Source organism: Sceloporus undulatus, chromosome 4 (genome assembly GCF_019175285.1).
Source record: "Sceloporus undulatus isolate JIND9_A2432 ecotype Alabama chromosome 4, SceUnd_v1.1, whole genome shotgun sequence".
Lineage (NCBI taxonomy): Eukaryota > Metazoa > Chordata > Lepidosauria > Squamata > Phrynosomatidae > Sceloporus > Sceloporus undulatus.
In genome coordinates this window covers 149,947,988-149,972,999 of record NC_056525.1, presented here as the reverse complement: position 1 = coordinate 149,972,999, position 25,012 = coordinate 149,947,988, and the positions used below count along the sequence as shown (strand labels likewise).

General features: G+C 40.5%; 1 protein-coding gene and 1 long non-coding RNA gene across 3 annotated transcripts in view; one reads left to right on the top strand and one right to left on the bottom strand.

Moving 5' to 3' along the window:
• Window positions 1–24,694, top strand: part of LOC121930075 — a 77,817-nt gene extending 53,123 nt beyond the window's left edge. Inside the window, exon 3 of the long non-coding RNA XR_006103813.1 lies at window positions 24,495–24,694. This is a non-coding gene — a long non-coding RNA (uncharacterized LOC121930075). The remainder of the gene's footprint in view (window positions 1–24,494) is intronic.
• NR5A2 (nuclear receptor subfamily 5 group A member 2) overlaps window positions 2,099–25,012 on the bottom strand; it is a 145,851-nt gene continuing 122,937 nt past the window's right edge. For both annotated transcript variants that reach the window (XM_042466242.1, XM_042466243.1), the window contains exon 7: window positions 2,099–2,995. In XM_042466242.1, the coding sequence (XP_042322176.1) occupies window positions 2,748–2,995 (248 nt within the window). In that variant the 3' untranslated portion in view covers window positions 2,099–2,747. The remainder of the gene's footprint in view (window positions 2,996–25,012) is intronic.

The window sequence follows — 25,012 nt, the reverse complement described above, 5'->3', positions numbered from 1 at the left end:
TAAGAGGCGGCCATATAACGCCAGTTCTGAAATCTTCACACTGGCTGCCAATTAGTTTCTGGGCACAGGACAAGGTGTTGGTAATCACCTTTAAAGCCCTACATGGCTTAGGTCCAGCTTACTTAAGGGAATGTCTCCTTCCATACAATCCACCCTGCACACTCAGGTCCTCTGGGACTAATTTACTACAGCCTAAGAAGACCAGGTTTGCTGTTACCCAGAGGACCTTTTCACTGGCTGCTCCTAAACTATGGCAACGACAACAACAACAATTTTATTGATTAGTCAACTGACCATATTAATGGTCTAAACTTTGGAATGGCCTACCAGAGGAGATCCGTCACATAACATCTCTTGAGGCCTTCAGAAAAGCCATTAAGATGGATCTCTTCTGGTGGGCATTCCCAGACTGATATACAGGCCCTCTCCACTGTCCCATAATTATGCCTCATTGACTCTCAAATCGCCTCATTGTAATGAGGATGAAATTTTACTGTAATTTTTATTGTGGTTTTAATAACTGACTTTTTATGCTGTTGTATATTAATTGTGGGTTATGGATGGTATTAATTATCTTACTATGTTTTATTTTTGGTTGTAACCTGCCCTGCTCCTTTGCCTTTCCTTGTGGGATATATAGAGACCTTCAATTCTTACTTGCTGGGCAGCAGCTGCTGTGATCAATGGGAGTCTGTTCCCCTGCTGATCAGGAAGCAGCTACCTGATAGTTCCCTCATATCAACCATCTCTGGCACATAGGGGAATTACGACAGGACTTGCTTCTGGCTATCTCACCAGAGATTGCTCATGTAAGGGGGTGGGAACATCATTCAGCTGCTTCCTGACAGGAGAATAGGCCCTCATCTTTTGCAGCAGCTGCTTCACAGTCAATGATGAGGGGGGGGGGGGGGATCAGGATGTAGCATCTTAACTATGGTGTTTGAACATTCATAAGTCCCCAACAGGATTCCAGCCTCACTTAAAACTTTCAGAAAGGTCACTTGGTCTTAAAGACCAAGGACTGTATGAAGCAGTCCAGCCTTGGGTGCCTGCCTTGGTACAGCCAGAGTTCAATTTGGTTAAATATGATTAGAGTCAGAGAAATTTGGCAAGTAATTAGAGGAGCCTGGTAACAACCAATTTGGGTCAGGCTGCTTCTGAAGCTATATCTCTTACCATTACTTGGCACTCTTGGCCTGGCACTGATGGCAACAAAAGGCTCTGGCAGGGCAAGTCATCATGGGAGCCTTCCCTGAAATGGTAATGGTGAGCCTTTAGATACTGTTGAACTGTAACTGTCATGGCTTCTCACTTCTGGCTATTCTGACTAGGATGAGGAGAACTGCTAAAAAACAGCCCATTCATTCCAGTCTTTAAGATACCATTTTAAATTCCCCACAATACTATCCTGATGTAGTGTCTCCTCATGGCCTCATATGAGTTTTAAAACAGCAACTCATATCATTGACTTTTGGGCTATGTTTAATTTGATGGGCGACACTGCATAGGCCTATGCTAATTCACAGGTCATCTTCAGATGACAGACATTTTCTGTCCTTTATGCTCATATAGATACTCATAGGACATAGTGGAAGTCACAGAGCACAAGGTTAGGAGATTATAATTTGAGGTTACACGAATAAAGTTACCTTTTGAAATCCAAGTAATTCACAGTAACTAGGTTGCAGGTCAAATGTGGCAGATTAAGAGATGCTACCACTTGAAATCACTAAGACGAAATACTGTTTTATTTCAAGATGATGTCCTAGAAACTGAGTAGTATCCACAAGCTTATTTGGCACTAAAAGCTTTGAGAAGCCATTCCAGCAACGCCTGAGCCAGTGCATTGGAAAAACGGTCCACTGATGGCCAATTTGGATCAGCTTAATTCCAACACTTGAAGCCATTCCTTCTTCCCTTACTGGAAGAGGAATATTGCCTGGCTGGATGATATGAACACAATGGCAAAAAACAAACGTTGGACACACACAAAAACCATGTCACATTAATCTTATGACCAGATTTCCCCCCCACATTAACCACATTTGCAGGCCTGAGTCACAGACAGTCCAAAAAACTGAACAAAAAACAAAACAAAACCCAACAACCCAGGCTTTATTTGTTTGTTTTGGTGGTGCTACTAGGTATACATACTATGAAAGTGACCTACACCAGATCTTTAATATAGATTGGTGTCACTCTTTCTTTCTGGAGGAAAAATAAGAATTCAGTCCTTGGAAGGATGACAAAGGATGGCTGCCATTTTGCATCCTTTAGAGGAGTTTTCAGTTCTACTAACCAATGAAGGGATGTAGCTCATACAGATCTCCTTGGTCTGTTAGCTGAGTAATACCGATAAGACTTGATCCTACATTTCTCCATAGTGGTAATTGGCAATGTTTTAACTTACAAGAATCACGAGTTCTGTTCAATTTCATTTCATCTGACATTGTCAATGGTGTTCATATCTGTTCACAATCTCCTTTCACTCTGATGATAAAAAGTCCAATGTAAGTTCCTTTGGGGAGACTCTGTAGTGTTTGATTCACAGTTTTGCAATACAAATACCCTGATACATCACTTATTTACTATTAAGTATTTGATTATTATACCATTTTAATTTTTAATCCTTGTTTCTGCAAAGTTCCTTCAAACCAAGTTCTTTTAATTAGTATTGCTTGGAGCAGTTCAGAGTAATCCTCCCCCCTTTTTTTCTGAAAAACAGAAACTGTGTAAAAGGATATAATTTATGCTCTCTTTGCATGCAGCATTTCAATGAGGAGGTTATTACATGGCACATCCCCGTTCAGGTGTTTGTAATAGAGGTATTCTTCTGCTTGCATACTGATCCCTCGGATTTCTGGAAGTCTCAGGAGAAGCTGCCCAAATTTGTCTGTCTGCTGTGGATAGTTGCACATTGTGTAGTCCAGCAAAGCAGCGTTCACTTGTTCTTGCACACCTTCTACCAGCTGGAAGTTCTCTAGGTTTTTGACATCTGAATAAAAGGGTTTTTTAAAAAAAATTAAAAAAGAAGGAACACAGAGAATTAGAACTTTAAAAAAACTTTCTTTAAAAAGATGCATTTTAATTCTTGTTTACTAAAATGGTGTTTCACTTAAGGACTACATTTTCATCTTGACAAAATAATGCTTTACATGCTGTTGAATATTCAGCTAAGTCCCTCTGCCACATTTCTAGGGGAAATGATCACAGTGAAATTTTAGCAAAGTGTCTTGTTGAAATTCTGCATATACCTCAGATCAATTAGACACCAATGGATTTTGAGCAAGGTCAACTCTTTTTTTCTTCACATATCTTATGGAGGGAAAGGTTGAAGATTCCTAATATACAGGACTGTGATAGATTGCCAGCAAATGAGTCCCCAGAGGAAGGCGTAGCTTTAACCCGCCATATTACACAATTCATATAATTCTGTATTAATTTTTCTGACCCAAGGTGAAATCTCCGTCCAGGGTATGGTGTAGTTAATTCTAATAAAAAATGACAGTGTTCCTGTTTCTTTTTGACATTTTCAGAATTATTCTGAAAGCCTTTGACTTGTCTACCCTTATGTTAATGAACCATCTGGTACACTCCAGTGACTGCCAAAATAACCTGTCTGACCCAAAATCCTCCAAAATATATTTTTCAGTTATTACAATTTCTCTCCCCTTCACCCCAAAAGGAAACCATTGTCCTTTAGGCAGATTGACAAGAACATTTTATGTTTTTGAATGCTAATATATTATCTTTTCTTTGCTATTTGATGATTTTGACTATCTGGAGGTACCACAGTAGAGTATGCCTCTACTCACTTCCTTTTTAATTGTGGGTGAAAAGGTAATGCTGGAGAAGTAGCTATGGAGAATGTTATATGCTGAAGCATCTAATTCCCTCAAAGTGATTCAGGGTTTCTGAAGGCCTGAACACAGACAGACAGAGAAAAATGTCTGTCTAATAATGGTTATTCCAGGGTCAACAATGAGCAGACCCTGTGATCATATGTATCAATGGAGTCTCCCCTACAGTTTCAGCGACTGGTGCCATCAAGGTAGGAGGGTACCCAAAAGTATCAGGACTGGATGACTGCATGTTGAAATAAGCAAATACACCTTGGCACTTCCAAGAATCCCCCTTCCAGAAAATCTTTCAGTCCAGAATGCAAAATAAACTGCGACACTGTTTTTAAAAGCAGAGATATATGTTTCTGATCTTATCCCTGCATTTTTTCCTTTCCAGCTCAGCATTGTATCTTTTCTGTTTCTGTTATGAAACCAATCCATTCCCCTGGAAGAACACCTGTGCCTGCAGGTGGGGGCAAGAGACGGAGTGGGGAGAATGGATGGGTCATGACCAAAGGTTTAAGGGAGTTTAATCAGATGATGGACTTCACAGCAATGGGAATATGAGCCATTTGTTTGAAGCCATTTTCACTGAACTAACCTGCTCTATGATGCAGTGGAAAATAACCACCCTGCAACCTGGGAATATGTTTCTAGCAGCACTAAAAACCAGTTACTTCAGACAAATTCTTATACAACAGGGTTTAAGTAATTCACAACAACACAGCTTGCAGACTCAGAAATGTTCACTGTGACAACTGCTTGCAACAGGATGAACAGGATCTAATTTGTGGATTTCTGCTGATGGAAAAGTGGAATCCAGTAGACTTGTGAGGGAGCAATCTCCCTTCCTTACGGCAAGCTCTCTTCTGTGTGCTCCCAGAACCTCTGAAGCGCTGGGAAATTTCAGATTCTGGTTTGGGGTGATGTGGAGGACTGTAGATATGGAAGGGGAAAAGAATGCTCTCTTGTAACCACCTGCCTACTGTTGAATTTAGCCCTTTGTTAATGCTTCCTAACATTATGCAATTTCTTCACACTTACTGCTAAAGCCATTTTGCCATGTATATGATATTTCATCGTGGACAGAAAAAAAAAACACAAAACCTCAGAAATAAAATTACTCATTCAGTTCATCCCAACTTTTCACCTTTCTACAAAGCCCAAATTCTTTGGTACCAATTGTTAAGTATATTTATGAAATGATGGCATAGATCTTAGGACAAACAGAGGCTGGCTGTGGAGGTATTTGATCTGAAGGTATTCTTCATTCATAAAGTATAGGGTGCCTTTGCGATCATGTAACCAGACTTGAGGCAAATCCCATTAGTTCTGTAGCCATTGATAATAAATGAGAAAGCAAAGCCATATCTAGGAAAGGGGGAAAAATCCTTGCCACCCCTAAGGAGATGATTATGAAAACTGAAATGCCTGATGGAGATGCCAGTTATGTTCCCCAACAGACCAGTCCCACACTGGAATTTATGCAGATTTTTGTCAAGAAAATGTATGGATTTTTAATAAAGTGACTTCTCCAAGTCTGATTTATAAAAACAAGCAAAGTGGTGAGAGAAAATAGACAAGACTAACACTGAAGGGAAAATATTAAATAAATTATTGCTCTCAAAATAAGTCTAGTGTCTCTTACACAGACTTCAAGAATGAGGCAAAAATCACAATACAGTGTGTCCTGCTAGACACTGCATTTTAAAAATAATGACACTTATAATAGGTTATGCATTAAAAGGCATATTGAATAATCACTTTGATTTCTTTTTCATTTTAAGGGGGAGGGAGAAAAAAAAGAAATCTCATTTATAGATGCTTTAAAATATATTTTAAATGCATCTAAAGCAGTAGAGGCATTTGATTTATTTATAGAAAATTATTTACCTTCTGGGGGGTGAAAAACTAGTGAGACATACTGGGGAAATACAAATGCATTGCCAGCAGAAATCTGTTGATGTCAGTGGTGTCATGAAATCAGATCCTTAACTTTTAACAAGACAATCTTTGGACTTGAAAACATCTGTTTCCCCCCCTTGACTCCAGGTTCCTGATACATCTGAAGACAGAAGGGAGAGTCCCAGTGCCTAAACACAATCTACAAAATCAGCATTTCCAAGTTCTGAAAGACTTGTACAATTAGAATGGGTGAAATTTGCTGCCTTCTTCCTTTGCACCCTTCTATTTCTAACTGCAAGAGGGCATGTGTGTGTGTGTGTGTGAACATTTTGTGTTGCTGCTGTAAGTACCAATCTCTTATCTCTTCCACTTTATTCACTCAGGGACTAATTACTAACTTTTTATATGAAACAGTCTTACTGTGTGCTCACAGTGGGGCATGTCTTTTTTCCCATCCTTATTGGAGAGTAAACCCTGAGGTCTTACGGAATATATTATAATTTTTTACGAGCACTTGCAGTAGCAGTTCTGTCAAACACAGAATTTGTCTCCTCTAGAGTTTACCTCTGAAGATAAAGATTATTATCTTTAGAGGTGCCATTGCTGGCTGCTTAGTCAGTCTAAAGGTCTGTCAGCATTCCTTTAAAATTCCAGTTTTCAATGGTTTATCCCTTTGCCCAGAAACAAAGATTTTAGTCCAAACTTTGCGTACAAAATTCAACTTGAAAAGATTATGCTTGTATTAAAAAAATTGGGTCTGGCCTTTGGAGGGGAGAAATATAAAAATATTTAGGTTTCCTAGAGACTTCCTCCCCTTCTCATATTTGAGGCATGAAATACTGAAATTTGGTGCACGATTAGTCTATAGAGGACTCATCCTGGTTTGGGGATTTTGAAAAAATAAATGAAAGGGAATGAGAGATTTAACTTTGAAAAGGGGTTACTAGGCAGGAGCTGCGTAAGTACTTTTCAAAGAAAGTTAATTTATTTTCATTGCATAGCTTGGATGTTTTGCCTGGGTACTTTAACTAAATGCATGGCATGCAAGCTCCTTTGCTTTCCTTCATGTTGCAGTGGCAAAACTGCAGTGGCTACAACTGCAGTCACAAATGGGTCTCTTGCATGGTCAATTTAGAGTAGGTCCACACAGGAACCAGAAGTGCAAGAGGTAAACTCTGACCAACAAGAGGCAATGTCACGGGAATGTTCCTATGTTGTTAGGCTGGGAATGTATGCATTGCCCCATGCTGAACAAATACATCACCAAAAAAGAAGTTACAAGATGACATATTTTTGTATATGAAGGCTGGAATCTATTTGTAACTCCCAATTAAAGTAGACCCACTGAATCAATTATTAAATTGTGAGTCAAATGGTGAATCCCATTTATTCAATGTATCTGTTCCAGTTTGGACTAACAGTAGAATGAGGGCTAACAGGTACATGCTGATTTATACATGGAAAGATGTATTATTAGAAAGCAGTAATATAAGTTAAGTCACATCAGTGGGGAAGACTGTGACCAAGTGTCCTGAGCTCAGGGGCTAACTCTTAATGGACAACTTCAAGGCCCCTGCTCTCCCTACCTATGGATCCGTATCTTTAAGCTTAGCTTAAAAGTGGACTCCACAGGATGTCTATGAGTAGAGAACTTTTCTTGGCAAAATAGGACCAGAATTTGGAGGAGTTATCTTCAGAGAGTTTGGCTTCCAGATCTCCCAGCCAGTGTTGGTGTCCATTTCAGTACAGTGGGAATCCATTTGGGGTTTTAGTTCAAAGTGTAAAGGAGCTATTCAAGGCACTAAACCCTTTCCTCAAAGTATGTTCAACATCTTGTCCAACAATTTTAAAGTTCAGAGGAAACCCCTGAGTGGATATACTACTACACTGACATGGGAGCTACTAGCCACCACTGATGCTGGCCAGTAAATTTAGTGCCTTATAGTTTAAAAGATTAAGATATGCAAACAATGAGTAGCCACTCTCAATGTTACTGTTGCTCCTGTGAGATTATCTGAATGGAAAAATTTGATTCACACTCTGGCATCAAGTAATGCCATGCACTGTAATTGAACCATTGCAGACAACTGACTTCAGGCAGAACTCTAGACACAGTTATTTTCATTGGCATCAGTTCACATGTGTTTCTGTAGTACAGTACAGTGGTGCCTCGGGTTACGAAATTAATTCGTTCCGCCATTCCTTTCGTAACCCGAAAATTTCGTAACCCGAAAAGGCTTTCCGTTAGCACTGGAAAGCCTATAGCTGCACTTTGCAGCATTTGAATTTCGCGCCGAAATGAATTTCGTAACCCGAAACAGTTTTTGCCAATCCAACTTTTTCGTATCCCGGAAATTTCGTAACCCGATCATTTCGTATCCCGAGGTACCACTGTATGATGTTTCCCCCCATTTTTCTGCAATCATTTTGGAAGTGCTAAGAAGATGCATCTCCTCTGGGATGGTTTTTCAGCATTCCTTGCTACAGTGTTCATCTATTCATTTCAGTTGCTCTTTAATTCCAGGTGCCCTCTGCCCATCTTCATGTAACCAAACTCATTGGGAATGTACTTCATGTGGCATCCTCATGTTCAGCACATGATGCCTGCTTAGTGTGACCATCAGCATCATTAATTTAGGAAATCAGCAGACAGGGAAAATATGCTGAACCCACAACAGCCAGGGGCAACAATGTCTCTGAATAGATATTTTGAAAGTGGAGTACTGTATTTTCTGGCGTATAAGACTACTTTTTAACCCAGGAAAATCTTCTCAAAAGTTGGGAGTTGTCTTATATGCCGGGTGTCATTGTATAGGGCAGGTGCTGAAACTTCCAAGCTGGACTGGAGAATCTGCAGTGGCCACATATGTAACTGAAGGGCGGAGCAAGCTGCAGGCATCCGGAACACCCGGGGTATGGAAAAAAGAGCCCTGTTTACAATACTGCTCTGATAGTCTTGGAGACAGGGAGGGCTGGGCAGGCAGGGAGAGCTGACCAATCCAAGCAGGCTTTGTATACAACAAGCTTTCCTGCTAAGTACCTGCATGCCATAAGCATTTGAATTAAAATTACCATATTGAAATCAAATCTGATGGGTTTTTAAATTTTTTTATTTGGTGTGCGTTGGAAGAGGGGTAGTCTTATACTGCGTATATATCCCAAACTCTATATTTTAACTGGAAAAGTTGGAGGTCGTCTTATACGCCCAGTCATCTTATACGCTGGAAAATACGGTATTTTAATCTTGCCCACACATGCTCTTTTTAAAACTGAAATTAAGTGTTGGTGAATATTTGATGATACCTATTCATATGGACATGGGGTAATAAAATAGAGACAAAGCAGAAAACAGGGATGAGGAAATTCCATCTCTTCAGATGATTTGGATTACAACTCACATAATCCTTCACCATTGGCTGTGCTGGCTAGGCCTGATCAGAGATGAAGTCTAACAACATGTAGAAGGCTACATTTTCCTTATTGATGGTATAAACTATCCACTTTTTTAATTAAAAAATATATATTAAGTTCCAGTGGTCCCTCTCTGCTTGGATAAATTCTAATGCAGGGTTTCCCAAATGTTGATCCTGTATGTATTTTGGTCTTCAAATCCCAGAAGCCCCAGTCACCATGGCCAAAAGCTAAGAATCCTTGGAGTTGAAGTCCAAAACACCTGGAAGATCCAAGTTTGGGAACCACTGTTAATGCATATAATCCATCTTGTTAGCCACATGTTGCCTGTATTGCTTGCCCATAGCTCATGATTCTCCACTCATACTGTGGCTGAATCTGTACTGGAGAAATAAAACAGTTTGACATCATTTTAATTGCCATGGCTCCACTCTATGGAATCCTGGGATTTGTAGTTTGTTGTGGCACCAGAGCTCTCTGAAGGAGAAAAGCTAAATATCTCACAAAACTACAAATTCAACAATCCCACAGCATTGTGCAATGGTAGTTAAAGTGGTGCCAAACTGCATTATTTCTGCAGGGAAGTTTCAGCCACTGTGGTGTTGTAAAAATTAGGTGCAGTAAATACACCCAATATCTGCAGTAAGCCTGGAAAAGTAACATTTGGACTACAACTCTTGGAATCCCCCAGTCAGCCTATAGTTTTGGCATATATCCCTTCAATGCCAGGGGAAAAAAAAGGATCCAGGCATGAGTAAAAGGGAACATTTTTCTTCCACATGGGTCATCATCTATGCAATTTCTTGCAAACTGCCATGACAAATCTCCAAATGTAGCTTCCTGAGATGAACCACAAGTATTTTCAATATGAAGGATCTATTCAGATGAAATATCTTCACATGTAGGTATCCACGGAAGCCATGGAAAATATACGGAAGCAAAAGGACTGTCAGAAGTGGATCTCCCATGGACTTCTCATGTCATAGACTCACATGATTGGTGTTATCCTTTCCCTGTTTGGGAACAGGGTTATTTAGTACTTGACCAAGATAAGAAAGGGCAATGTTCCTTGATAACTGATCATGTGATATCCAATTATGCCACAAAAATCATATTATCTGGCAGTGATACAATGTGTAAACTTGCCTTTCAGAGACCTAAGATCTTTGATAAAACACACCCCATTGTTCTTAGCCTATTAGTATTTTAGCAGCAATTCTCCCTTGTTTGATAAAGTATAACCTTCCCATCTGAATATAATCTCTGTGGTGGGGTAAACAACATGAAGCCCTTGGCATAATTTCAAAACTTGGCTTCAAGTGACCAATTCCAATCACAAGAGTGACCTGTCCCTTTTCCAAAATCCTGCATGCCAGGGAAGAAGAGAGAGAGACACACACAGAGAAAAAGTGGCCAGGGAGAAAACTGGATGGGCTGAACGTATTTTCAATTCGGACATCAACTATCACCCACCACCCACCATCAACATTTTTTTATTTGTTTGCTTGATTTATATCTTGCCTTTCTCCCAAAATGAGATTCAAGATGGCTCCTGATAGATTAGCTCTGTGGAAATGTGACCCTCAATAATAATGATGATGATGATGATGATGATGATGTCTGCTGTAGCCCCATGAAACTTATTTCATAGGATATCAGCAGGCAATATTTTTCTATGTGTCCTATGCATCTCCATAGGACATTCCTTGAAAACAGAGACCCTCCTCCTATGCTTATTACATCAAAATGTGCTAAGTGTGTATCCACAGTACATACCTATCACATTCTGATTTCATTTTAACAGTCATGGCTACAGCCCATGAAATCTAGGGATCTATAGCTTGTTGAGAGACTTCTGAATTTAATCACACTACACTCAGTTACAGCACTATGATTTCACTTCAACTGCCATGGAAACATCTTATGGAAATCTGGCACCTGAAGTTCGGTAAGAGTCACTAGAGATCTCTGGCTGAGAATTCTACATACCCATCCCTGAACTGCAAATGGCAGGATTCCATAGCATGTTGCCATGTTAGGTAAAGTAGAGTCATAGTGACAGAGAATTATTTTTCACAGCACTCCAGCCCACACCCCCAAACAACAGTAGAGAATTTTCATCAACTATCAAAATAGCCAAACAAAACAAAACCAGTTGGTGAGAGACATAGTGAAATAACTCATGGTGTCATCCCTTCCCACATAAACCTCCTCCCCTACCAGACCATACAGAATCCTAAGTAATGTTTTTTGTGCTAACATTACCCCTTATTATTTCTATGTATTACTGAATGTGATGGCAATAGTTGTAATAATAAACAACTCCTAAACAACCTCTTCATTCTCCTAACTTAGTTAAGCTGGAGGCTGCTGTCTCCCAATCACACAAGAAACTCCAGCTTTTGGAATTAGGTGCAGGAGGAACCCAGGGATTCTTCATGTTCTTAATTTCCTAAGTAGAAGGCTGTTGTTGGAATAAGAGACAAGAGCCTCCAGCATTGTGGGTGGGGCATAGGAGGAATGCAAGGAGTTTGTTTACGAAGTTAGGAGGACAAAGAATGCCCAGATCCCTCCTGTGCCCCACTCTTCACTCCCAGCTCCCATTGACACAATGTGCCCCACTCCCATTGACACAACAGCCTTCTGCTTCAGGAGTTAAGAGGAGGAAGAATCCCCTGGATTCCTCCTATACCTCAGTCCTAAAGCCTTTTCCCAATCACATATCAGCCTTCTGCTTTGGGAGCTAGGAGGCTGAAGAATTTCTGGATTCATCCTGCACCCTACTCCCAAAACTGGAGGCTGCTGTCTCCCATTCACACAAGAGCCTCCAACTTCATTAGTGGGGTGCAGGAGGAATCAAGGGATTGCCCTCTTCTTAACTCCCAAAGCAGAAGGCTGATACATAAATGGCTCCTGTTCCAGCTCCTGAAAAAGGAAGCAGAACTGACACAACAGCCTTCTGTTTGGGGAGTTAGGAGGATGAAGAAGAGCTGGATTTCTCCTGCACTCCATTCCTGAAGCTGTAGGTTCTTGTGTCAATGGCAGACAGCAATCTTCCCCACAGTCACCAGCTCCTTGCTTCTCCCTCTCTCACATCCTCTCAGGCAACACTAGGAGGATGGAGGAACTCAGAAATTCTTGTCATGTCTCCTCTTCTCCCAGAGGGTGTTTGAAACTCATTGGGAAGAGAAAGGAGAAGTTTCATTTGTCCCACTTTCTGGCTACACCTTCTCTTCTTCTGAGCTCCTCATATCTTACAAGGTATGTCAATGCCATGCCATATTTCTTCCAAAAGGAAGCAACAATGGTGTTGCTAGGCTCGTGGTCATAGTGTCACCCTGCTTCTGGTGTCACCCCGTGTGGTCTGCACCCCCAACATCCCTTAGTGACACCTCTGCGGCAAGGTCAACACAGGCGAGAGGCTTCTCAGTCACTGCTCAGCCAGCTACCTGGTTGCTGCTCCCAGGGTGACTGGGAAGCAAAGAGAGTAGCAACTGAGTTTGGTTGTTTTGAATGTACAGTAGATCAGTAAACCTATTATTTCTTGATATTAGGTTTACTAATCACCTTGGGGTGCGCCATCAAGAGGAAAGGGGCAGTAGCCCCCCCCCAAATTGGGGCCCACTGTGCTACAACTTCTTTCGCAGAGTTAGTCTCAAAGGTGCTACAAGATCCCTTTGCATACTGATATTTCAGACCAGCATGGATATGTCCCTAGCTTCTAGTTACTGTTAAATGGTTTTTAAAGGAATGGCCTAAAGGAGCCAAGACAAACAAGACAATGGTAACACTGGGGCAACCACTTTCACAACATAACATTAGGGAAGTGGTCTGAGATCTCTTTGGTGTAAGTTGCCTTTCTGTTCACCCCCAGTGCAGCTTTCTCCAAACTCCTGAAACACTTTTAGGGCTTTTGTGTAAAGAAGAGAGTGCTCTTCTGCCAAAGGAGCCAGGAGAACAGCAAAGGAACATGGCCCTAAAATTCTGATAGGATGAAATGCACACATTTTAAACGTCCCTCAAAATAAATAAGAGGTGAAGAATGTGAATGAACAAAACAGCTGTTTAGCAACCAGCATTTTCTGCATTTTTAAAAAGAGGGCAACAGTGTTACATATTTGAGGGTCATGCAACAAGGGAGGGGAAAAAAGGATTTCCAAAATGTATGTGTTTTATTTAAAAAAACACCCTCAAGTCGATAAGTGAACAAACTGGGCCAAGGAGAGTACTGGTTCTTCAAACTTTTATGATTGACCTAAAATGAAATATAGCAGAGTAATTTTCTGTCACTCTCTTTACTGTGTAGACATAAAATATTTTAAAGTTCACTGGAGTGTCAAATAATGGATACATTGTTGTGAAAATTTGGCCTTTTTAAAGTGCATTACAACAAGCAGTGTGTTTCATTCATGCAGAAATAATAGGTTAGGCTCAATGATATTTTCTTTTAAATGCAAGATAAGATGCTTACATAGTAAGGGAATGCTGGAATTATCAGTGTGAATCCCATTTCAGTTTCTAACTATTAAGAATAGCTAGAACGACAATTTGTTACAGACCAGTTCACAACTCAAATAAAAGCACATTTTACAACATTTTATGGCATCAGGCTGCCAGGTGTATTATTTAGAATTATGTTTCTCTTCCCCCTCTCTCTCTTTCCTTTTTCCAGGCATGTAAAATGGTAGCTTCCTGCACAGCAGATCAGTAATTCCTTCTTTCTTTTGCTATATTAGAAAACCTTTGAACCAGGAACAATGACATACAGAGATGAGTGTTTGAGGCTGTCTTCTGTGACAAATCACTACAGACCTTAGTGCAGTGAGTATGTGTTAAGATTCAGAGTGGGGACTTCTTTTCTATTCCAGGGCTCAGCATTTTGAATGTGGGAAGAAATCTTAAAGATGAAATTACCTAGGCAGAGCAGCCTCAGCCCTACCATTACATGTGAGGTAGATACTTTGGCAGCAAGCAAGTCATGAAAGGGCAGCAAATTGTTAGTTAATTTAGTAGGACTGTTTTTTTTTTTTTTACTTCCAAGAATAGTGGTGCCCAGATGTCTCTGAGATTGCCTCAAATACAAAAACAACTTGACTGGTCTATGAACAAGGACTTCTGGGGAGAAGATATTTGCTGTTGTGCTTCTCTTGTGCCACTTCTGGTGCAGGGCTCTTTTCTTTTATCACACGGGTCCCATTCTCACTAGCCCATTTGTTCTGGATAGACCTGGACAGATCCGGTTGTCCCCATACCGAATCTCCCCAGGTAGAAATTCTCACTACCCTTTACTTTGATAGATGCAATTTGCCCCTCTGAAGTTCACATTTGCAGTACTGCTTTAAAATGGAGCCTCCTTTGTTGTCAAACAAATTCACTTCCGCTTTTGTCAAAGGTGACATATCCTACAATCATTGGCCAATGGAATTGGTTCTTCCCCCCTCCTTTTAAAAAAAACCTGACGACAGTGTGCACATATTCTGTCAACTTAAAAACTTCCAGGTGTGTGTGTGTGTTGTGTGTATTTGGGTTATTACAGATTATGGCAACCCTAAAATGACCTCATTCTGGGGTTTTCTTGGCAAGATTGGTTCCGAGAAGATTTGCCATTGCCTTTCCCCTGAAGCTGAGAGTGTGACTCCCCCAAAGTCATGGGTTTCCGCAGCCTTCCTTCTGAATGCCAGCCTCTAGCTTCCCCTTCGCTTCCAGCCCAGCATTTTCTTCTCTTTGGAACCTCTTCCCTTCCCTTCCCTTCAAGCCTAATGCCACCTCCAAAGCCCTTGCCACCCCTCCATGCCAGCCTCTTTCTTTCCCTTCCCACCCAAAGCATGCACATAATCTGTCACAACAATAATAATAATACCTCACCTCAGAATGCCATCTCTGCATCCTCTTTCTTTGCTTTCCCTCCGATTGCCACCCCAAAATGCCATTTCTCCTTACATACAAATATGTAGCAAAAGCATTCACACATTATATCAATTTGCCAGATTTAAAAGGAAATACAAGCATTCACATATTCTGTCACACACACAAAAAATTATTTTTTTTAAAATGCCACTTGCAAAGTGACCTGCCGTGCCAGCAGCAAGCAAACAAAAGGGAAATGTAGGGCAAACAGACACATTCTATCAATACAGTGGTACCCCGGGTTACGAAAATAATTCGTTCCGCCACCGCGTTCGTAACCCGAAATCCTTCGTAAGCCGAAAAAGCCATAGGCGCTAATGGGGAAAAGCCGCGATTTCGTGCGAAATAGCGCCGAAAAGCACCAAAAATTTTTTCGTAACCCGAAATAACCTTCGTAACCCGGAACAGTTTTTTCCTATTGATTTTTTTCGTAACCCGGAAATTTCGTAAGGCAGTGCTTTCGTATCCCGGGGTACCACTGTATGTATCAACCTGTGGAACAAGCATTTGCATAATCTGTCAAAAATAAAATTACAAAGAGAGAGAGAGAGAGAGAGAGCTGCTTGCGAGAGGGGAGGCATGTTTCGCCCTCTGCCCTCCCTAAATCCCTCCCTTGAACTTGACCTGATCATGACCGGGGCCAAGTTCACATTTACCAGCAGCAAGGAAGAAACAGGTTTTCCAAAAAGAAACAGGAAATAATCCACTTTTGGAAAAATCGCTCTAAGGGGGATTTGCCCTGGATCGGGTGTGCGAGACCCTAATTATGATGTGTTTAAACCAGTGCCAATGGGAACGTCCAACTTTTAATCCAGGTTACAATTTGGTACAAAAGGTAGTCTGAATGGCCCCTAAGAGAGAAAGGTTCATTCAGTCAAAGTCAATAAATGGAACTGCTCCTTGTGATTACATAGAGGTATCTCCTTCTCTAAAGTGAAGGGGGAAGTATGTCACTATCACGGAGGGATCTCTCCAGGTTCATTAGAGCAGTGCTACTCAAAGTGGTGGTCCAGAGATTATTGCTGGTCCATCAGCCACTGGTTGCCAGTCACTGACAAGTTTCTAGCAAATAAAGAAACAGTTTTAGCCAATGGTCATAGACATAGTATTGGCCTCTGGCACTTAGGATGAAAATGCCACCTCCACTCCCTGAGATAGCTTGATATGTAATGTGTTAGGGCTCTTGACGTCTGAATGGAACCACCAAAAAAGGGGCGAGGAATCTCCTTTAACCTCAGAGCCAAATCTAATTCCAGAGCAATTTTTAGGGGGTGCATTCTCGTAATGGGTAGGGCCATTTAACTTCAAGCTTTTATTGCCAATAACTAAGCCTTAAAGTGGGAAAAGTCCATATAAACGTTGATAAACTACTAAAGATGGTGTCTTGGGGAAGCCTACAAACTGGATTGGTACCCTATCAGGAAGCTAGATTTGGCCCTAGAGCTCAACATTTCCCCAACCTACACTAAAGTAAATGTTTCCTTAATTTCCCCACTTCAAAAAACTTTTTTCACATGGAAAAGTAACTTTTGGCTATTTCTGAGGAACAGTCAAAGGAAAAAGCCACAGCAGCTTCTTCAAAAGTGGCAAATGTTAACTGGTGGCATAAAAAAAAAATAGAGTTCCCCTCTTTCTTGCTGGAGAAAGGAATATATATTTACTTTGGTTAAATATAGGTCTGCAGTTCTTATGTAAAACCCAGGAGTCAAGCTGTATATGTGTGTGTTCATGTGCCTTCAAGTCACCTGTCGACTTATAGAGGCTGCAGGAATTTTATAGAGTTTTCTTAGGCAAAGAATACTTATACGTGGTTTATTATTGTGTGGTTTTGCCAGTTCCTTCCTCTGAAATATAGTCTACAGCATATGGTATTCATTGGTGATCTCCCCTCCAAGTACTAGCCAGTGCTGATCCTATATAGTTTCCAACATCAGATGGGATCTGGTGGCTTTAGGGTATTTATGCTAGGACCAATGCATTTATAAAATTAACCTATATCCACCAAATGGGTAAAATTCACAAACATTGACAAATGCTTTTTCCTGGGGGTGGCAGGATTCTGTAATTACTTTAAAGATATTTATACCTCAGTCTCTTCTTTTTGCTTTCATTCAAGATCTTCTGTGAGTACTTTCTTCCTGAAGTTTTGTTACATTATTAGAATAAGAATATGTGTTTTAGTTTGTTCAGGTAGCAAGTCCAGACTATGAATAAACCAGTGTTATCATATGAAAAAGAATTAAGCAGGCAGATCCAAGTGGGGATATATTAAGCCAAATTTTAAGCTCCAGTTCTTGAATTTAGCTGTTGGTAGATGTCTGGCTTGCCTCAGGACAAATCCAGCTAATCAAATGAGGAAAACAGCCTCAGGTATGATGAAAATTACAAGAGATCTCGGTCGAACACTTCTTGTTATAAATATTAGCTTAAAGGCATTATTCTGGTCTCTGAAATGTGGATGATGTTTGCATGTAATTATGGCATTTCAAGCTTTTACAAGCTTGCTCAGAAATGTTAGTTTAGCTAATTATTTCATGACAGTGGGCTGGGGTACCGGGGACCCTACTAAAGCATTACCAGAGATTCTACTAACGCATACAGTACAAGACCCTATGAGAAGGTTTTGCTAAGCTACAGGTATTGAGAGAACTATATAATAGATAGCATACACATGCATGTGGGAACGAGCACACTTTTTTCTGCTGTGATGGGAACTCTGGCGAGTTATAGACCGCCGCTTTGAGGCGGTCTGCCACCGCCACCGCTTGCTCCGTAAGGGAGCCGTCGCAGCCACACCACGCGGCTCCCTTACGGAGCAAAAAAGAAGCTCCAAAATGGAGCTTCTTTCTGCGGCGCCTCTGTGACGTCGCGAGGCGCCAGGGGCACATTCGCGATGTCACAGGCACCGCGACACGTTCGGACGCACAGCGTCCGATACGTAAAGATGGTGGCACCCGTATGAACAGGGCGCTGCCATCTTGTACGTATTCTATACGTACTAGGGTTAGGGGGGTGCGGAAGCACCACCCCTTCCTAACCCTAGTATGTATAGAATACGTACTAAATGGGGGTCTGTAACCCGCCCCTGTTTCCATCCTGCATTTAGTCTTCAGACAGAACCATGAATAAACTTTGGACCGAATGCTAACTTCTATACCCTTTCATCTAGCTTTAGTTTTATTTTTTTCTTTGCTTTGAAGCAATATCTTGGTTTCTCTGCTCAAACATTTGTTTGGATATTCTTCCCAGGGTGTTCCTTGAAGCCCTTCACCCATTCCAGGCAGAGGAAGTAGCTTGTGACTGACATGTTACTGTCTGGATCTTTGCCATTTTTAAAAAGGTTTTTAAAGCACCTTTTATATCTTAAAACTTGTTCAGAGAAGGTATGGCAGATGGGTTTGTAACTGATACTTCACACCATCCTTGGCAATAATTAAATAACTAAAATCTGCTCCACTACATAATGGTAGGGCTGGCTCTAGAAAAAGAAATTCAATATAAAACAAGTTTAGAACTTTAGCACAGTGATTTTCAATCTTTGATCCTCAGGTCTTTTGCCTTCAGATATGAGGATCCCTGATCATTAGCCAAGGTGGCTGGGACCTCTGGTAGTCAAACACCAAACAAATGGAGGACTAGAGTTTGAGAACCAATGCTTTAGTGCAAAAACCTCCTATTCTTGATGCAAGCCTTGAATTAAGTAATTGACAAGGATCACATGATGTCTCTTTTTCTTGCTTTGATCACTGTTGCTTATCAACATTCACAGCCTTTATGTTATTGCTCCATTCACTGTGGCCTAAAGGGTACATCTGAGACACTGTGCACAGTTAAAATGCACAGTTCAACACAAGTGAGCATACCAGAGGGCTTGTTTCCTGTTTAGCCTTGTTTTGTTTTGGAATTCAGATCGTATATAAGGAAAGACAGATTGGTCTTGTTACCTGCCTTGGGGAAGAACTGCTAGCTAGGCGAGCCTGACTGGAAGTCCTGGTTGTGTCCCAAATCTGAAATGCTTGATGTTTCAAATTCAGACATCTTTCATTTAGGCCAAAATAACAGACATTTATTGTGTACCTTGCAGTCAGTGACTATTTAACAGCAAGAGACTCTCACAGCATGGTCCTCTTTTACTTTATGTGCTCAGTAATGAAAGTCCACTATTGATTTTTCTGTAGCTGCTTGTAACTATTATAGTTGATACATCAATAGAAAAGGAAAGCACAATGTTTCATAGGAGGCAGAAAATCAGAGAATACACCATGCCAGGACAGTAAATCATGCCATAATCTCTGGAATTGATAGATGGTTACTGCTAACTTGAAACCCATGGCTTTTTTTAAAAAGGCTGACCTATAATCGTCCAATATGTCCTAACAGAGTGAATGCCTGTAATAGCACTAAAGGATACAACACAATGTTTCATTGTTGTTTTTGTTTAAAGGTGACCAAAAACAGGTCTGTTTCATAGAGGAAAGATTGATTTCCTATTATGATTGTATATGTTGCACCTCAAAAGGGAGGAATGGAAAGAGAAATTGGGTGGAATATGGGTTTGCTTTTTAGTACCACTGAGTACAGAAGAAGCCAATCAGTTCATCAATTGCTAATTAAATCTACACATTTGAATTTACATTTTGATGGAACATTCAGTGAATAGGAACTGAATGACCCCTAGTTCAAAAGTGTTAACTGAGAAGCCACTTTCACTCATTCCAAAAGCTGCATCTTGCTCTCCTCTTGCAACCGGGTCCATAGACGCATTGCTACATGAAGAATGGACTGCAGTTCTTTGAAAAGTGCTGCTGTTATTATGGAAACAGCTGCTCCTTCATGACTGTAGTGCAGAATACCCAATTTAATGGGTAAATTCATTAGCATTGAATAGTCCTTAGTAATCCCTGGAACCCAGTCCAGTGTACTCTTATAGCTCTTATACACATAGGCTACTTCATCTGATTTCATGGAGAATCCCTGCAGTCTTGCATTCTGCCAGAGAAAGGTCAGAGGCAGCCCCTGTCAGTGAGCTCTTTTCTGTCATTTTTGGAACTGTTAGTTTCTGGACATGGTGATTTCTTGGATCCACACTAGAAGGCTTTATTAAAGCAGTGGATGTGGTTTGGTGAACTTGGGATATAGCTCTGGGTTTGGAAATGGTCTCGTCTCTGAATAATTATTTGGTATTTTTATTTTTTCCCCTTAGAGTTATAGTGTTTCAGTATTTCAGTACAGAAGTACTATTTTACTGATGTGCTATGATATTTTCTTTCAGTTAGTATCAAAGGTGCTACAAGATGCCTTTGCATACTGTGATGCTCTAACTCTAAAAAAGGAGAAAAGGGGAGAGAAGAATGAACGAAGAATTCCCTTTATGTTTAGCTTTACCACTGCCCATCTTGAAATCATGCAGCATGTAAACATTGTAACCTACATCAAAATATACATCACTGAGGGAGCAGCCAAAACCCTGACATGGACCACAACGAGAAATGTACATGTTCATCTTTGGTCTGTTTTGATCTCCTATATCTTGGGATTAAAATAAATAAATAAATAAACAGGAAGGTAGAAATAAAAAGTTGTAGCTGTTACTAGGAAAACAAAAAGTGAGAATGACAGTATTTGCTCCATCTGTTTTCTTCCCATGTCAGCATGAATGTTTGGTACTTTGGGATGTTCTACGGTTTTCTTCATGAAAAGAAAATAATAATTATTCAGAAGAGAACCAGAAGGTGGATTCCTTCAGGGTTTTTGTATCTTTAAGCTTAGTGGCCTTAAGCGAAGCCATATTCTGGAGCATCAACCTGTAGAACAGTTATGCCTGAACCCTAAATTGTGGTTTGCCTTAAATATGCATTGTTTATATTGAACACAGTGGTTTCAAATTGGCTTGTTTCAGATACACCATTTTGGGAATGGGTTCAGACAGCCTAACAAGCAATGGTGAATAAATGACAGAGGGAAAAGTAATGTAGAAACTGCCATAATATTCTGCATTATGATTGCATTATAGACCCTTTGTTAGGATCTGGAAGGCCACTTGAACAAACTGAAAGGTTCGGTAGTAGATTTTGTTCAGCAAAGTGTTTTAAAAGAGCTGAAATGAGCTGAAATTTGTATAGCAACAGAAACCTGCAAGACTGGTAAATCAGGCAATAAGTCAAAGAAGTATAGTAATTATTTTGATACTACATGGGAGGGAAGCTCATGGTATACAGATGTGAACCTCTGAAGGTCAGGACTTAGTTAAAACATTATCCTCAATTTCTGATGTTGAGAAACAATGTAGGTACATCATTGAAGTGTTGGCACTCATTCCTCTCCCCTGTCACCTGCGGATTAAAAGTCTTGTCTGCAATATGTTGAGTGCTTCTAAATGTATTGCTGATTCCTCAAGGTATCTTATAAAGACATTTAGTATAGGTAGTGGTGTCTGAACTACACCATTGCTTTGTGGAATATCAAAAGGTAACTCAATTTCCTCTATCTCAGGTGTCCCTGGCCTTGCAGAATAGATAGGTTATAATGCAATGCACCAGCTAAACTGGAGCCTTTTTATCAATTCACACTTTACCTGGTAAATATATTGACTTTTGTCTTTAGTGATAAGCTCACAGAGAATGGAGCTCAGTTTGTAAACACAGAGGTGGTGTATGTCATGGAGCCAAAGGCAACGAGGGCTCCATAATGTTTGTTGCATGTTTTCACCATATAGTTGGATACAAAATGTGTAACTGGGAAAAACAGTGCAATTGGAATACTGATAGACAGACAGTGGGAGAAAAAATAGGAGGCAACTAGACACATGTTCTGCATTGGAGATAGTGCACTAGAAACAGTGCTCCAATATATGTATATGTTCCAGAAAATGTATAAGAGCATGAACAAAAATCCATGGTAATTGAAGTGGTGTCATGATGGATTATTTCTGCAGTGTGGATGCAGCCTTAGAGGGCTAAACTAATAGGTAGCCCCATGAAGATACCCTTAAAAATATTTGTTTTTGAGACAGCCACTTCTGTAAAGGTGAATATGAATGTCACAGCATAGGAAGATATATGTTAGAGTATGTCCATCTGACACAAGGAAAGTGTGAGATTTTTTCACAATCACCACATTGATAATGGCTCAAGAGGCTATTGCTGAGGTAGAGTTTGTTTTAAACTTGCTGTCTTCATAGGTAATATCAAATCATAGTTTGACATCTTTTTCTTATAATCAGAGATGACAAACTTCCAGTCGCCTCGTATCTGATTTAATTACTGATTCCTCCCTTCCTGTCTCATCAGCATTCTAATGGCCAATATTTAGTATAAATGGCAACTATATATTATTCTTATACTTGACAGGTTGGATCTGTTAGAGTTTGGCCACTGGATGACGATATAAACACCATCTTGAATTATTCACAGATTTTTCATCTGACTGTGAAAAATGAATGTCATTACACTGAAAAGTAAGAGAACAAAAAATAATAAACAATCAGGGGGCTATCTTGTCCCCGATGTTATTCAACATCTATATGAAGCCGCTGGGTGAGATAATACGGAGTTATGGTGCCGGGTGTTATCAGTACGCTGATGACACCCAAATCTATTTCTCCATGTCTCGTTCGTCGGCCTCGAATTCCAATGGCATCTCCTCTCTCAATGAATGTCTTCAAGCGGTAATGGGCTGGATGAGGAAAAACAGATTGAAACTGAATCCAGATAAGACGGAGGTGCTCACGGTAGCGGCCCCAAAACCAAGAATTGGGTTGCAACCTCCAGTCCTGGATGGGGTCACACTCCCCTCCAGTGACTGTGTTCGCAGTCTGGGGGTGCTCCTCGACTCGTCGCTCCTGATGACAAATCAGGTAAATGCGACGGTCAGGAGCGCCTGCTATCAGCTTCGGCTGATACGCCAGCTGCGCCCTTTTCTGGAAGTAAGGGACCTCGAAACTGTTGTGCACGCACTGGTAACCTCACGCCTTGACTTCTGTAATGCACTCTACTTGGGGCTACCCTTGTGCTTGGCTCGGAAGCTTCAGCTGGTACAAAATATGGCAGCCAGGCTTATTTCTGGTACATCTAGGAGGGACCACATTACTCCGGTTCTGAGGTCCCTCCACTGGCTGCCTATTAGCTTCCGGGCCCAGTACAAGGTGTTGGTTATTACCTTTAAAGCCCTAAATGGCTTGGGTCCAAGCTATCTCAGGGACCGCCTCCTCCCATATAATCCTCCCCGCGCTCTCCGGTCCTCTGGGAGGAACTTACTGCAGCCTCTAAAATCTAGGCTTGCGGCGACCTCCCAGAGGGCATTTTCTGCTGTCGCCCCCAAACTCTGGAACGACCTGCCGGATGAGATCCGTCAGTTGACATCATTAGACAGCTTTAAAAAAGCTGTCAAGACGGATCTCTTCCGGCAGGCCTTTCCAGATTAACCATCCCGGCCTGGCCTCCCTGATCCCCTCTTTCCTCTCGTGGCCCCATCTTCAGTGATGGTTGAGGATCTCCAGAGGGACACCAGGGTTTTTAGTTTGTTTTAACTATATTTTATGTTTTGATATTGTGTTTTTAATCTGTTATATTTTTTAATACTTTTATAAGGAGGGAGGGATTATAATGTTTTTAAATTTATATTTTACTCTGTTATAATCACTGTTGTCAACCGCCCGGATTGGTTCGCCACAGGGCGGTATACAAATAAATATTATTATTATTATTATTATTATAAAAGCAATTAAAGCTAACTAGATAAATATTTTGTCAGAAATCATTGTATGTGGGGGAAAAGATGTACTTAACTAACCACACTCCCATCCATTACTGTTAGCTGCCATCCTGTAATAAATATTATTCACTTCTTTCCTCTTTATAAATGCATATTGATTGGATTTAAACTCTGAACTCAAAATGAGTTATATCTGGTCATTGCTAAATTGCTTTGCTCACTACAAAAAAGCAACAACAACCTACATACTACCTATTATACTACTTTAATTAAGACAAGAGTCAGCTTTATGTACAATTATTTGCTTCTGCCAACTCTCTGTGGTGTAAATATTGAACAATCACCTCCCTTGAATGCTAATCAATCCTTTCTGAATTCCAAGCATTTTCATAAATTTCAGGAAATGCTTGGAATAGTGTGTATTTTCAAGCACCAACCTTCAATATCCATCCAAAGGCATAGCCATTCAATATACATGTTACTCAAAACTAAACTCTGAGATATGTGCTTCTGTTTGCCTAGCTTGTAGTCCATATTTTTTTCCAAATTAAAATATTATGCCAGGAAAGTTAAAGCATAGCTTCATGGTGAAAAAGAAACTAGGAGAGTCTTCTTATTTATATTAGTTAAGCAGGTAAACTCTAACTAATGAAAAAGACTAAATTACTATTACTGCCTTATTACTGACACAATTTTTGTTATGTTTTATTTATTTAGATGATAATGCACAAAAAGACATAAGCTGGAACACTCCTTTAGTCCTGACTACAGGAGAGCCATTGATTTATCTATGTGTTGACTCACCATTCAAAACTTGATCAACTGGATCTTTTCTAGTTGGGACTAATCAACAAGCTGCAGCCAAGAAATTGTTAAGGCAAACTACCAGCTGTCCTTAATTTGTATGTATATGTGTAAGGCACTACGGACCACATTGCAAACATAAAATGGCTAATGGAGTGCAGCAGGGAATTCCAGAAGAACGTCTCCATGTGTTTTATTGACTACAGCAAAGCCTTTGACTGGATAGATCATGAAAAGCTATGGAATGCTTTTAAAAGAATGGGAGTGCCACAACATCTGATCATCCTGATGCATAACCTATACTCAGGACAAGAGGCAGCCATCAGAACAGAATACGGAGAAACAGAGTGTTATGTAACAGGAGAAAAGTTCAATCCTTTTGGGTGGAAGACACCAAAGTTACAGACAGGATAAGACTGTGTGGCCTGCCA